This window comes from Carex rostrata, chromosome 19 (genome assembly GCF_964058835.1).
Source record: "Carex rostrata chromosome 19, lpCarRost1.2, whole genome shotgun sequence".
Classification (NCBI taxonomy): Eukaryota; Viridiplantae; Streptophyta; class Magnoliopsida; order Poales; family Cyperaceae; genus Carex; species Carex rostrata.
The window spans coordinates 1,231,240-1,247,319 of NC_135936.1; the positions used below are offsets into that span (position 1 = coordinate 1,231,240).

General features: G+C 33.0%; 1 protein-coding gene across 1 annotated transcript; it reads right to left on the reverse strand.

Annotated features, from left to right (window-relative positions):
* Positions 1-1,792: 1,792 nt before the first annotated feature.
* On the reverse strand, positions 1,793-3,550 carry LOC144571914 (uncharacterized). Its single transcript, XM_078321309.1, has 2 exons — positions 3,415-3,550; positions 1,793-2,208 (listed from the first exon to the last, which is right to left on the reverse strand). Exons 1-2 carry the CDS (start codon positions 3,548-3,550, stop codon positions 1,793-1,795), a joined length of 552 nt encoding a protein of 183 aa, XP_078177435.1.
* Positions 3,551-16,080: the final 12,530 nt, after the last annotated feature.

The window sequence follows — 16,080 nt, forward strand, 5'->3', positions numbered from 1 at the left end:
TAGACCTATCTTCTTCGTGAGTTGTACAAAAACCTTTGTTGGTAAAGATTTTGTGAATAGGTCTGCAAGATTGTCGATTGATCGGACTTGTCAAACATCTATTACACCTTCCTTTTGTATGTCATGTGTCGAAAAGAACTTTGGTGCAATATGTTTAGTTCGGTCTCCTTTGATATATCCTTCTTTGATTTGTGCAATGCATGCTGCATTATCTTTATATAGCGGAGTAGGATTTACCTTGATGTTTTCAAGTCCGCATTCTTCTTGAATATTTTGAATCATTGACCGTAACCAAACACATTCTCGACCCGCCTCGTATAAGGCAATCAGTTCGGCGTGATTTGAAGATGTAGCTGTAAGAGTTTGTTTTGTCGATCGCCATGAAATTGCAGCTCCACAATAGGTGAATACATATCCCGATTGAGATCGTGCTTTATGTGGATCTGATAAATATCCTGCATCTGCATATCCAACTAAATTGGATTTTGTATCTTTTTGATAGTATAACCCCATATCTCTAGTTTCGCAGAGATACCGAAATACTTGTTTAATTCCATTCCAATGTCTTCTGGTTGGTTTGGAACTATATCTTGCTAACACATTTACTGCAAATGAGATATCGGGTCTCGTATTATTTGCAAGATATAATAATGTCCCGATTGCACTTAAGTATGATACTTCATGACCAAGCACTTTTTCATTATTTTCTTGTGGACGAAAAGGATCATTTTCTGCATTTAGCGATCATACAACCATTGGTGTGCTCAAAGGACGAGCTTTATCCATATTGAATCTTTTTAATATTTTTTCAACATAATTTAATTGATGGATAAATATTCCATTCTTTAGATGTTCGATCTGCAGGCCGAGACAAAATTTTGTTACACCAAGGTCTTTCATCTCAAATTCATTCTTCATTAATTTTGCAGTATTCTCAATCTCTTCAGGAGATCCAATAATATTCAAATCATCAACATACACTGCAATGATTGTGAAACCTAGATTTGATCTTTTAATAAAAACACACGGACTAATTATATTATTTTTATATCCTTCTTTTAGAAGGTACTCACTCAGTCGATTATACCACATTCGACCAGATTGTTTTAGTCCGTATAAAGATCTTCTTAATTTTATAGAGTACATCTCTCTAGGTTTTGACTTATATGCTTCAGGCATTTTCAATCCTTCTGGGACTTTCATGTATATATCACTGTCAAGTGAACCATATAAATAGGCTGTTACAACATCCATAAGTCGCATTTTTAGATTTTCTGCAACTGTGAGACTTATTAGAAATCTGAGAGTTATCGCATCCACTACAGGTGAATACGTTTCTTCATAATCAACTCCAGGTATTTGTGTAAAGCCTTGTGCCACTAGCCTTGCTTTATATCTCACAATCTCATTTTTCTCATTTTTTTATGACAAATACCCATTTGTAACCTACAGGGTTAACATCTTTGGGCGTTTGGACTACAGGTCCAAATACTTGCCGCTTTTCTAATGAACTTAATTCTGCTTGTATGACATATTTCCATTTAGGCCAATCATTTCTATGTCTACACTCTTCTACAGTTTTTGGCACATTATCTTCTTTGTTTATAACATCGCTTGCTATAGCGAATGCAAAGATTTCATCAACATGTGTTTTATTTCTATTTAATATAGTACCATTTATTACTTAATTTATAGAAATCTCATAATCATTTGGTACTTGAGTTTCTTCTGGAACTTCATCAACCTCTTCTGGGTTTTTATCAACTTCTTCATGAGTTCTACCATTAATCTCTTATGGGATTTTATATACTTTTTCAGGAGTTTTACTATCAACCTCTTCTGGGGTTTTATTGACTTCTGCAGGAGTTTTACCATCAACCTCTTCTGGGGTTGGACCAACTGCTTTATTCTGCTCTTTCCTTTTACGTGGATTTACATCCTTAGAACCAAGTGGTCTTCCACGTTTTCTACGCACATTAGATTCATTAGATATTTTTGTAATGTCAATTCGAGCGGGTGCGTTTATAGCTGGAATATGTGATTTAGTAACTCTATTCGTATCTGTGAATGCATCAGGCAATTCATTTGCAATTCTTTGCATATTTATGATCTTTTGAACTTCGAGTTCACATTGACCACTTCGGGGGTCAAGATAAGATAACGATGAATTCCAACTTACTTGTTTATCCAGTTTTTGTTTTTCTTCCCCTAAATTTGGGAATATTGATTCATTAAAATGACAATCAACAAATCTTGCTGTAAAAACATCTCCTGTTAATGGTTCTAAATATCTAATAATAGAAGAACAGTTAAAACCAATATAAATTCCCAACTTTCTTTGAGGTCCCATTTTTGTGCGTTGTGGAGGAGAAATTGGAACATATACTGCACAACCAAATACCTTTAGATGAGACAAATTTGGTTCTCTTCCGGAGACCAATTGTAATGGAGAATATTTATGATAAGCAGTTGGTCTTAATCTAATTAGTGCAGCGGCATGTAATATGGCATGTCCCCATGCGGAAGACGGTAAACTAGACCTCATGAGTAATGGTCTAGCAATTAATTGTAATATTTTAATCAACGATTCTGCCAGACCGTTTTGTGTATGAACATGGGCCACTGGATGTTCTACCGTAATTCCAATAGATATGCAATAATCATTAAAAGTTTGAGAAGTGAACTCACCTGCATTATCAAGCCGGATTCTTCTAATTTGATAATCCGGAAAATTAGCTCTCAATTGGATAATTTGTGCTAATAGTCTAGCAAATGCAACATTACTTGTTGCTAACAAACTCACATGTGACCAGCGTGTTGATGCATCAATTAACACCATAAAATATCTAAATGGTCCACATATATCTCCTTGAATTCTTTCTAAAAATGAAGGAGCTTCAGGTCCAACTTTATTTGGAGATGGCCTAATAATTAGTTTTCCAAGAGAGCATGCTTCTCATGTCATATCTTTTGATAATAGGATCTTCAAGTCCTTTAGGGGATGCCCATTTGCACTTTCAATTATTCTCCTCATCATTATATTTCCTGGATGACCCAATCTGTCATGCCATAATGTAAATAATTTTGGATCAACTAACTTCTGGTTAGTAACGGTTAACTTCGGGTTAGCAACCATATTTGATTCTATTTTACTTATATAAGTACTATATAATCCAGATGACATTGCTTGCATCTTTTCAATTATGATCTTCTGGCCATTCTTAATAGATGTGATATGAAGATACTCGCAATTTTTCTCATTCATAGTTTCAATATGATAACCATTCTTTCGAATATCTTTAAAGCTTAGTAGATTTCTTCTGGATCTACTTGAATATAATGCATCATCTATTATTAATTTTGTTCCTTCAGGTAACAAAATACAAGTTCTTCCGGAGCCTTCTATTAAATTACTTGTGCCAGATATAGTGTGAATATTAGTCTCACCAAGATACAATTGTGAAAAGTATTTCTTACTTTTCAATATGGTATTAGTTGTTCCACTGTCTACCAGACATGGATCTTCATTACTTATCATTGCGTCAGCCATTTTCCTTTAAAATGCAAAAATAAATTACTTTTCATAAAAAAAATTAAAAAGTAAACTAAACTTTTATTAAACATAAATATAAATTTTTATACTATATTTTCTCCCTAAGTAATAATATATATTTCTTTATTGACATTATGAAAGAAATATGATACATCAAGATGTGTATCCATATGGCATTTATTTTGGGGTCATATTCAGTAAAGTTATTTTTCATATTTTCCCCTTATTTATTGATTGTGGCTTGATATAGCTCCACAAAATGTTTTGGCGTACGACGGGTACGCGACCAGTGATTTATCATCCCATATTTGAAACAAACATCTTCATGACGTTTTTCTTTCTCATTAATATGTATTTTCAACATCAGGTTATTACTACCATAACTTCAAGTTATGATAAATGAAAAGGGAGATAAATTCAAACTTTGTGAGATTTGTCATATGTACTACAAAATAGATACTCATTAACTTCAGGTTATTAATGCCATAACTTCGTGTTATGAATGCCATAACTTCGGGTTATGAATGCCATAATTTTGAATTATAAATGTCATAACTTCAGGTTATCAATGTCATCAATGTCATAACTCCAGGTTATTAATATCATATTTTCATATTATGAAAAAGGAGATAAATGAATATAAAATAAAAGAATATGTAAATTGCATGGATAAATAAATAAATTTAAATGTATTAGTAACTTCAGGTTATAGTAAAATATTTTATGTAATAACTTCTAGTTATTAAATTGCTTGGCTGCACAATTGTATAATTTAATTTGAAATAACTTCGGGTTATATTTTCATCCGATGACCTATAATAACTTATGGTTATTATATTGATTTTATATGAAAATTTCTAATAAAACTTCAGGTTTTTAATTGAAAATAACTTCAGGTTATTATTCATCCAGTGGCCTATAATAACTGCTGGTTATTATATTAATTTTATACTAAAATTTATAATAGAACTTCAGGATGTAAATAATTCTAATAATAACTTCAGGTTATTATTTTATTCAAGTAATACGAACTTCGGGTTCTTGATAAAATTTTAGTTGTGATAATAACTTCAGGTTATTACTCTTATTATTATATTCAGGTAATATGAACTTCAGGTTCTTGATAAATATTTAGTTTTGATAATAACTTCAGGTTATTATTTCATCATTCACTTCAAGGAATGATTCTTATAAACTCAAACAAATATAATAAAAAATTTAAATGAAATTTAAATTAATGAAAGATATAATAATTAATCACACAAATTACTTACATTATTACTTTGTAACTTCTTCTGAGCAATTCGTGCTGATAACGTGTTGTAAAATTAAGATAAAGTTGCAGCAAAAGTAAGTAAATAACAAGAGAGATAAAGAGAGCAATAACAAAATTGTATTCTCCACTATTGTATATAATATGTGTGTCATCTTCTCTATTTACAAAGCCTCTATTTATAGGCTAGAAAGAGATGTTACAATAATAAATGAGAAAATGAATGCCCATGGTAGTGGAGATAGTGGAGGTAGTGGAGGTAGTGGGCAATGAAATGATAATTAATATTGGAAGTTATAGAATGAACATCCACATAAATATATTTTATAACATTAACTAATTTTTAAAAATTTTGTCTCTAAAAGTTTCTAAACCCCTACATCCTTGAAACTAAAATTAGAGTTTCTTAATTGCCACATCAGCAAATAAATTACTAGAGAAAAGAATTTCAGCGAATTATTTGAGTACGTCACAGTTTATAAACGATTTCTTATTAAGAAACTTTGGAGCAAAGTTGCTAAATAAGAAACTCATATGCATTCCTGAAACTAGTTTAGAAATTGTCACATCAGATTAGAAACTCCAAGAGTTTCAGGGATGTAGATGCTCTAATTATTGTTAGCAGATCCTAATAAGAAAAACTAAACTTACCACCAAATCATTCATCTTCTGCCTCTTTATAATTTTATCACATGTTCCATTTTAATAATTTTGATTTTCCAAGAAATCAACCTCCTTGCAGTAATAACGTGTTCGTTTTCGATATCATAACTATGATATAGAGCCTCAAACTGTCCGATTCGGATGGAATGTGTACGGCAGTGTAAGTTTTTGGGAAAATTATTTTAAGATACGTAGAAAATTTCAAACAATTAAGCTGTGAATCGCTAAAATTTTATGTCATAAAATTGTGGTAAGCGCGACAACTTTATGTCAGGAAAATTATGACAGCAAATGTGAATTCTAGGAGAAATTTCACGCATGCTAAAAACAAAAATCGAAATTATATTTTTTCCTCTAAAATTTGTAATATTATATTTACTCCTTTAAATTTAAAAAACTCACAAAATTATTCAATTTATTGCATTTTCTATTAAAACTCATTTTGAATTGATAAAATATTTATTTTACTCTTTTTTAAAATAAAATGAAATTGGAGCTTAAGTTGAGTCTTCTAATCAACTGATTGTGAGAGCAAATTATTCATTGTCTTACTTCTATCGTACACACAAGCGTATACCTAAATACTATTGTGCATACATCAAAAGTAGAGAAACAAATCATTACCTTTAGAAATTGACCAACTAGAAGACTTAACCCGTATCCTCCCAGGTACCTGATTCAAGTAAATTACAAACGAACGATCCAGATTAATCACATTCGGACCAAAGTCATTCCGGTTCCTATAGAAACTATAGGATCTGTTTTGAGATTTGTGCCAAGTTAAAAGTGTTGTCCTTAACAACACCTAGATTTTTTTTTTTGGGGGGGGCGGGGGGGGGGGGGGGGGGTTTGAATATGTGGTTGTTTAAAATTCAAATTCTATAACTTGTAACTATCGGTCGGATAGACAAGTTATACGTCGTTCATGTGATTAAGTAAATCTATCTACTTAGAGTTCTTAGAGGAATCAGAAACTTATGAATATATATAAATAAAGTACAAGAACTTAAGTCCAGTCTTCTAATCAACTGATTGTGAGAGCAAATTATTCATTGTCTTACTTCCGACGTACACACAAACGTATACCTAAATACTATTGTGCATACATCAAAAAAAAAGAAACAAATCATCGTCCTTAGAAATTAACCAACTAGAAGACTTAACCCGTATCCTCCTAGGTACCTGATTCAAGTAAATTACAAACGAACGGCCCAGATTAATCATAGTCGGGCCAAAGTCATTCCAATTCCTATAGAAACTATAGGATCTGTTTTGAGATTTGTGCCAAGTTAAAAGTGTTGTCCTTAACAACACCTAGAAAGGGGAGGGGGGGGGGGTTGAATATGTGGTTGTTTAAAATTTAAATTCTATAACTTGTAACTATCGGTCGGATAGACAAGTTAAACGTCGTTCATGTGATTAAGTAAATCTATCTACTTAGAGTTCTTAGCGGAATCAAGAATTGATGAATATATATAAATAAAGTACAATAAAGTAAATAGATAGAGTTAGAGAAAGTGACACACGAGTTGACAACGGAATTCAACCAACTGAAGGACCTACGTCTCTAGGGCAGTGCACCCAAAACGAGGCACACCTTTCTATTGCCCAATACATAAAGAAATGTTGGTTGTAGCAATAATCTTTTTTGTCTATTTAACTAATTTGCAAAACATACAATTATTTGAATTTTACAATTTCTTCTATTTTAGATCAATGCAGGTTCAAGTCAATTGGAATTGCAAAGTAGATGACTTGAACTGAAGAAATCATGAAGACATTTATCAAGAATTTAATTTGTAATATTTTAAACTTGGTAAAATGTGTTTGATGTTGTTTCAACATGATACAAACATTGGTAACGTTTGTAAAACGTTATAACGATTTAGCCTGTAAAGAAACACCAAGGAATGACTTGATCAAAACTCAGGAAATATCATAAAACGTTATAACGTTTGTTGAAAACGTCGTAACGTTTTAATTAAATTCCAAGTTTCAAAAATCCTGTTTTTGAGCAAGTTTTTACAGTGCAAATCGTTACGTAATGTTTTATAAACGTTGGTAACATTTTGATCGATCTCATAGAAAAAACAAACCTAAATTCAAATTGAGCAAAAACGTTGTAACATTTTAACAAACGTATGTAACGTTTTAAGCCAAAAAGCACATTTTGGAGCTGTCTCTATAAATATGACTTCTTTTCCAAGCTAACACAGCCGACCCTAACTTTCTAAAAAGTGATTTTCTGTGAGCTAAAGTCCTCCATTGTTGATTGAGCTTAAAACTTCAATATCTCTCAAACAACCTCAAACTCACTTCACTAATCTTGAGTTAGATTAGGTTAGAGTGAGATTTAGAGTGTTTCTCTTGAGGATCTAAAACTTTGAGACTTCGTTCTCTATTCTAGTTGGCCGTGTGACTTTCTGTTGCTTTGTAAGGGCTCACCGGTTCAAAGTTGTAATCCTTTCTCGTTGGGTACAGAAAGGCGCACCTAGAAGAGGTTGCGATGCCCCGGAGACGTAGGCCTTTGTTTTGCCGAACTCCGTTATCAGTTCACCCCGCGTGTCAAATTTCTCTAAACTCATCTATTTACTTTTAATCGCATTTATTTTCAGTTTCTAGAGAGATTAGCAATGCACTAAGTTTAACAAGAAATACAAGTTGTGACCGGCAAGACAACACCAATGATCCACAAAAACAGACATATGAGCAACTACGGCTCAGAAACAAGCACAACAGCTTGATGTAGGCGAGCAACAAAAGCTTTAAGTCCAGACAATCACTAGCTTCACTCTAATCTCACAATGATCAATTTCAGTGAAGTATATTTGAGTTTGCTGAAAAGATAATTGAAGTTTAGGCACAAACAACAATGGATTAGGCTAAATCTCTCAGATGGTTTCAAAGGTGTAAGTTGTGAGGATATTTTCTGTCACCTTAGACAGATAACACAGCTCATTATTTATAATGGGGTCCAAGGGGGTTGCCAACGGCTCTATGCATATTACAAGATCTACAGAATAAAGGATTAATTTTTGTTGCTTGTGCCTAGTTTTTAGTATTGACCAGGGCTGGTTATTTGAATTTTGAATTGGACTTCCAATCATCCAACAGCTAGACTCAGGTGGTCACAACCTCATATCTACTTTATCATATTTTTGGATATAAATTGAAATTGATAAAACAAAATGGTAAAGTGTGATCCTTATAATCTTCATTATCTCAGTCTCTATGATCTTCTATAATATTCATGATTAAGTATATTGTCAATATCCGATATTCCAAATGGCTCGTGTGAATCATTCTTCGTATCATTTCTTATGGCTCGAGGAGATCATGTATCCAATTATCTTGTACAATTTGTCACGCCAACTTGTCATGATATGTATCTATGACCTGTTTTGACCTTCGGACACGACAACTAAACATGTATGCATCTCAAACAAAGAAACTGTAAAATTTAACGTTTATATGTTTTACAAACTAGTCAAACAACACTGAAGATTGCTTACAACTACAAAAAGAACTAATTTGGATCGTCCGTTTATAATTTGCTTGAATCGGGTGATATGAATTCCTAAAAGACTTAGACTTTTTTTTTATATAAATTACATATTTTTTCAATAAAGAATAAAATGGGAATAGATAAATTTAAAATGTGTTTTAATTGAAAATGCCATAAGTATAATAAATTTGAGAGATTTTAAAATAAATAGGGTTAAATATAATATTATAAAATAAAGAGGGAAAAATACATAATTTCAAAAAAATTTGAAGGTCATATATGAAATTCTCGTGAATTCTATGACAAATATACCGTATAATTATTTGTTGTACATGCAATGATAGAGCCACGTTAAAGGAAAGAGGTCAATTAACGCTTATTTTTTTTTTCAAAAAAATTATGTACATTTTTCTTCATACAGATTTAAGTAAAATATTTTAGTTCGTATAAAATTAACTCCCATATTATAAAAATTTTATATGATTTATTTTGTTCATGTTTTACGAATATTTGGCTTCGTGGACACGTTGTTTGTAATGCACATTCTTTAAAATTAAACCCGTACAATTCTTTTTAATGAGATTTTGGAACACAATCATTTAGATATAATATTATAAGTAGAATTAATGCTCAGGAGAGGAGTGTACAGATAGTTCCATATGAATATACTTAATTGGAATTGTAGAGGTCTTAATTCAAGTAGAACTAGACAATTACTTAGAGATTTAATGATAGATACTAAGGCTGATCTTGTAGCAATCCAAGAGACAAAAAATGGAACTTTTACTAATAGATGTCTCAAAGGACTATCGAATAGAATAGATCAATGGATATGGCTCCCTTCCGTAGGAAGATCGGGAGGCATACTAGTAGGTTGGGATAGTAATAAAATTAGAGCTCTCACACACTCATTACATAGATTGTGTGTTAATCTCATTGTAGAAAATAAGTTAGATAATGTCAAATGGCAAGTCACTGTAGTGCATGGTGTTGGGGTTTCGGGGCGGTATAACCGGAAACCCTTTTAGGCTTAAGTTGCGGAATGACCGTAGAACAAAAATTTCTACGGCCAACTTAAGCTCAGGATTAAACGGGGTATGTCAGGAAACTTTCCAAGGCGGTCCACCTTCAGTATTCCTTTGGCATCAAAACCCAATTTAATCATTTTACAGATCTACTCCATGATTGATTTCTAAAACTTTAATCTACTTACAAATTAAATAGATTAATATAACATATTTATACCTTGTTTCCAAATCACAGTTGGAATGCAGACCGAGCGAGTAGAGCCTCACCAGGGAAGGAATCGACTCGGAGTATCACACGTGTGATACCTCTATCGGTTATCCACCAGGACTAACCAGAGAGCGGTTTATTTCTTCTGCCAGAAATACCGTAAACCGCGGAATTCTGCAAAAACACTATTCACGGGGAAAAGACGAAAACCCGTAAACACGAATTTTCGGTTGCTCAGTTTCATCAATATGCAAAACTGACATACCGCTAAATTCGGTAAAACACTATTCATCGATCCCGTAAATATTCTCCACAACAACCCGCAAGATTATACGTCAACTACGTATAACTTTCTTTTCTCAACCGAAACACTATTTGGGAGAGAAACCGAGAAAGAGAGAAAATACCGATTCGTTTCTGCACGAAAAGATACATGTGAATGTGCATATGTATATATGTGAATATATCTTTCTCTCTCTACCCCTCCACCCCTATTTATAGTGTTTAGATTCGGTTGCAAAAGACCAAAATGCCCTCCAAGTTCGGCCTATTTACAAGATATGCCATTGACACCTCATCCTTTTATATGTGAAATGACCAAAATACCCCTTCCACACTCTTCCACATTCTTCTCCATGCTTCTACACATGCAAGGTGGCATAGGTGTGAAATGACCATATTGCCCTTGTGGATAGGATTGATGACATGTCATCTGGATAGGATCAATGACGTGTCATGCGGATAAGCACGAATCTGAAAAGACCCGAATGCCCTCGGCCCGAACACAAATAATATTCGTATAATTATTCTGAACAATTATATATATATTTTTCTTTCGGTTATTTGTTTCGGTATCGATGACGTGTCATCTGGATAGGATCGATGACGTGTCATGCGGATAAGGACGAATCTGAAAAGACTCGAATGCCCTCGGCCCGAACACAAATAATATTCGTATAATTATTCTGAATAATTATATATATTTTTCTTGCGGTTATTTGTTGTTTCGATAATTTATACAATGTGTCCTGCACATTTATAAATTAACCGGTTAACTTTTATACAACGTGTCATACACGTTTATAAATTAACCAATGTTTTTGCTTGTTATTTTTACATAACATTTATAATTTAATTATAACACGTATAATTAATTATAACCATCTTAATATTAATTATAATCAATTTATAATTAATCAGTAAGATTCTCCGAGTAGCTCCTATATGGTGTGACCCAATAGGATCTGTGTTATGTTGGTAAACAGAGTTAAAACTGTTTTAACTTCTGTTAGTCATGGGTGGCATCTGGCAACACATCATGACCATCCAATTACACAGATGATGCTGTACTGTACAATATCACGATCCAGTAAACAATTTACTTGTGTCTGTTCTTCTGTCTCATAGCTATCAGATTAGTTTCAAGGTAGATGTGTGTCATCCTTGCTAACTTAATCTTTTCTTGATCTTGAGCAGATTATCAAATATAATTACTCTTGTAATTATACCGCTAGCAGATAATCTTACTCTATCAAGGGGCCCAGTGATGCTATAGCTCGTATAGAGATACGAGGGACAAATAGTATTCTTGGTAAACTATCACTTCCTCAGCTAAGCTATACATATGGAAAAGCTACCGTTATGACTGCTTTTTACGGACAGCGGTGGATAACAATCACACATACATATTTCTCAGTGGGAACGATAAATACCTCATACTGTAGAACGTGACACTGAATGAAAACATAAATGACACGAACACAATTCTATTTAATGTTTCATTCGGGGTTTGTCAAATACCATGTTTCTAAAACATGTATCTATGTGATTAAAATGACATCTCATGTCAGGTGGTTTGTAAAACTTAACCATCTTTTAATCCACATACTAACCTTATCGCGGTAATTAGTGTTCCTGCTAATTACCTTGGTCAGTGACCTTTTAAGAGTATATATCATCTATATTATGGAGTTTCACAATTTCAGTCATGAACTCGAAATGATCCATAAATTCAATAATACTCAAGGCAACAAAATGCTATATAAATAAACATTCAATTCATGAACAAATCTTTATGATAAATTATCGTATTATTGACTTCTAGATTATTACAAACTAACACATGGACCAGTTCTTAGGCAATATAAATAAGATTTATGGGATGAATTGAACTCTATTAGGGACATTAATTTAGATGTACGGTTCTTATGTGAGGACTTTAATGCAATTAGAAAAAGGGAGGAAAAATCTGGTACCAATTTTGACATGCCACTTAGTAGATCATTCAATAACTTCGTTAATGATAACCGGCTATTAGAACTTAAACTTACAAATATGAGATATACTTGGTCAAATGGTACAAAATTTGCATTATTAGATAGAATTTTCATTTCCATTACTTAGGATCAGTTATACCCCTTCAGCCTTTTATCTGATTTAAGCAGCACTGGATCAGACCATTGTCCAATCTTAGTTAATACAAACACTAATCTTCCCACTCCTCCTCCAATCTTTCGTTTTGATCCCTTGTGGACAAAACAAGAGGATTTTGGCCCTTTGATTATCAAATGGTGGAATGAAACCCCCCTCAAACTTCCTGACATAGCTAAAAGCTGGTCTCTGAAACTGAAAAAGTTGAGGAAAAAAATTTATGGCAAAAGGAGGAAAGAAAAGACCCAAATACAAAAGACTTTACATGAATTACAAAGAATAAGGGAGTATACCCCTTTAGAAGAAGAAATATGGATTCATAATTCAAATAGATTAGAGGAATTGTTACGTGAGGAAGAAGATCAGTGGAAACTAATCTAGACAACTTTGGTTGGAGGGGGCGGGGGGATGCTAATACTAGTTATTTTCATAAGATAGCAACTCATAGGTCTAAAAAAATCATATTAATAGCCTAGAGATAGATGGTGTCATTACAAATAATACAATAGATATTAGAAAGCATGTAGTAGCATACTATAAGGAACTTTTAGGTACCCCATGATTTAAATATGGAGTATTAGATCATAATTTTTGGGATGCCTCCGATAAACTCACTCATTTCGGACAATAGGAACTGGAACAACCATTTACAGAAGCAGAACTTAAAATAGTAGTTTTTGCATCTGAACCCAATGGAGCCCCAGATCCAGATGGGTTTACCTTTAAGTTTTATCAGTTCTTCTGGGAAGCAGTTAAATCTGATTTAATGATACTTACTCATTTCTTTTATGAAAAATAGTTTAAATTTACATAGAATAAATAAATCTTACATATGTCTTATTTCAAAAGAAAAAGATGCTACTTTGATTATGAAGTTTAGACCAATTAGTTTAGTTAATTATAGTTTTAAAATACTTTCTAAATTACTTACTCTTAGATTAGAAGTAGTGATGGATAGACTAATAGATAAGAGTCAAGTTGCATTTACCAAAAATAGGTTCATTTTAGATAATATAGTCAGGAAATAATACATTCATGCTATCATAGTAAGCAACCAGGGGTAGTAATTAAGATAGACTTTGAAAAGGCTTACGACAAGATACATTGGGATTATTTGGTAGAGATTTTACAAAGTAGGAATTTTGGTACTAAATGGATCCAATGGATTACCCATTGGCTGCAAAGCTCGCAATCATGTATTAATGTTAATGGTGAACTTACATATTACTTTTATTGTAGACGGGGGGTTAGACAGGGAGATCCACTCTCACCTTTCCTATATATTTTAGCTGCTGACACACTTAGTAAAATTTTTTCGAAAGATAGAATAGCAAATGTTATTAAGGGCTTAGAACCACCATGTATAGATAATAGAACAATAACCAATTGCCACTATGCAGACGACACAATTTTGTTCTTGGAAGCACAAGAACAAAATATGGAAGCTGCATGGTGGGCAATGCTTGCCTTTGAGTCCATATCTGGTATTAAAGTAAACTATGATAAAACAAAAATGTATGCTCTAAATGTAGATAGATCACTAGCACTTAACCAGCTTTTTCGATGCTCCTGGGGAGAATTCCCAATTAAGTACTTAGGTTTGCCTTTACACTATAAAAAATTGTTAGTTGCTGACTCGGCTTTCTTAGTTGATAAGATAGAAAATAAACTCCAACTTTGGAAAAGTAACATGCTCTCAATAGGTGGCAGATTAACCCTAGTTAACTCAGTCCTTACTGCTGTTCCCTTATGCCCTATCTGTATATAAGGTACCCTTAACAATCATTAAAATGCTAGACAAAATTAGGAGAAGATTTCGCTGGCAAGGGAACTCCAAAAAGAAAAAAAAATACATACTTATTGACTGGTACACTTCTAGACTAACCAAATCTTTTGGGGAATTAGGGATTCTAGATCTTAGACAAATGAACATCTTTCTCTTACTCAAATGGTGGTGGAAACTTAAAAATAATAATTATCATAGTCCTTGAAAAACTCTGATATTATGTAAATACACATTGAGTCATTTTCCTCACTTGTCCTTCTTTTGGTCTACATTACTTAAAACTAGTCGTATAGGAGAGTTTAGCACATCAATTAGTCCAGGGGTACACACACAAGTTAGATCAATGGTTCCAAAATTGTCCTTTAGCAATTAAATATTACTCTCTATTCTCTAAATGTACTAATAAGGACATTCTCTTGGCTAATGTTATACACTCTCAAGGCCAAATTGTGAAATTCCGGTTAAATTTAGTAGGAGTAGATTACCAAGAATGGCTTGAAATTTTGTTTCTTATTAGCTCAACATCCTTCACTCTAAGCTGTGACCAAATAGAATTGAAGTGAGAGACCTCAGGGAAGTTTTCAACTAAATCTATCTATCGTATTCTTAACTTTGGAGGGATTAATCCTATTAATTCTATGCTATGCTGGAACTTACTAATACCTCCAAAAATCAGGGTTTTTATGTGGCTAGTTTCACATAATACGATATTAATTAAGGATAATCTGATTAAAAAGGGTTGGAATGGTAACACACAATGTCACTTTTGCTGTCAGCAGGAATCAGTTGACCATTTGTTCTTATTATGCAATTTAGCCCAACAAGTGTGATTTTGGTTAGGTAAAAGTCAAAATGTAATGCAGCAATGGCAGGCATGGGGGATATTATAAATTTTGCAAATTCACTTGAGCAGTTTGATGGGGGTGGGTTTTTTAATTATACCAAGTGCCTTTGGTTGGACTATATAGAAACATAGAAATGATCTTTGTTTTAATAACAGTCCAGTTAAAACTGTTCAAAACCTTGTACTCACTATTAAATCTATGTGTCTCTATTAGACTTGAAACATGAAGAAGAAGTTCAAAGATGCAGTGGGAGATTGGCTTCCCGTAATGGAAGATGCTATTCCACTTAATCAGTTCATGCCTCTTGCAGTGACAGTCTATCAGCCAACAGAAGCAGAGCTTGATGCCGAGTTGTCTTAGTTTGATGAAGAAGAACACTGACCCTTTTTGCATGCCTAGTTTACTTGGCCTTATCCCTCTCTTAAGTGGCTTAGTATTAGCAACCCTTAACTACTTTTGGAAGTTATCATCTGTTATGACTATGGTGATGTATGAACTATTATCTTTTTACTTTCTTGAATTTGGTAGTTGCTACAGGTTATTGGTGCCTTGAAAAGAACAGTATGTTTTGTATTTAACTTGATTTCAGTCAATGAAATGGGCTTTCGCCTCTTTTAAAATATATATATATATATAGAGTGGCTAATATGCATTCGATTGCATATGGACCGAAGTGCTTACGGTCCAAATTTAATTTTTCAAAATCCAAACGGTCGATCTGAACCGTTCATCTTGTTCTCCATATTAATATGTGCTTGGAGACCAAATTTTATATTTTTCTGAATTTTT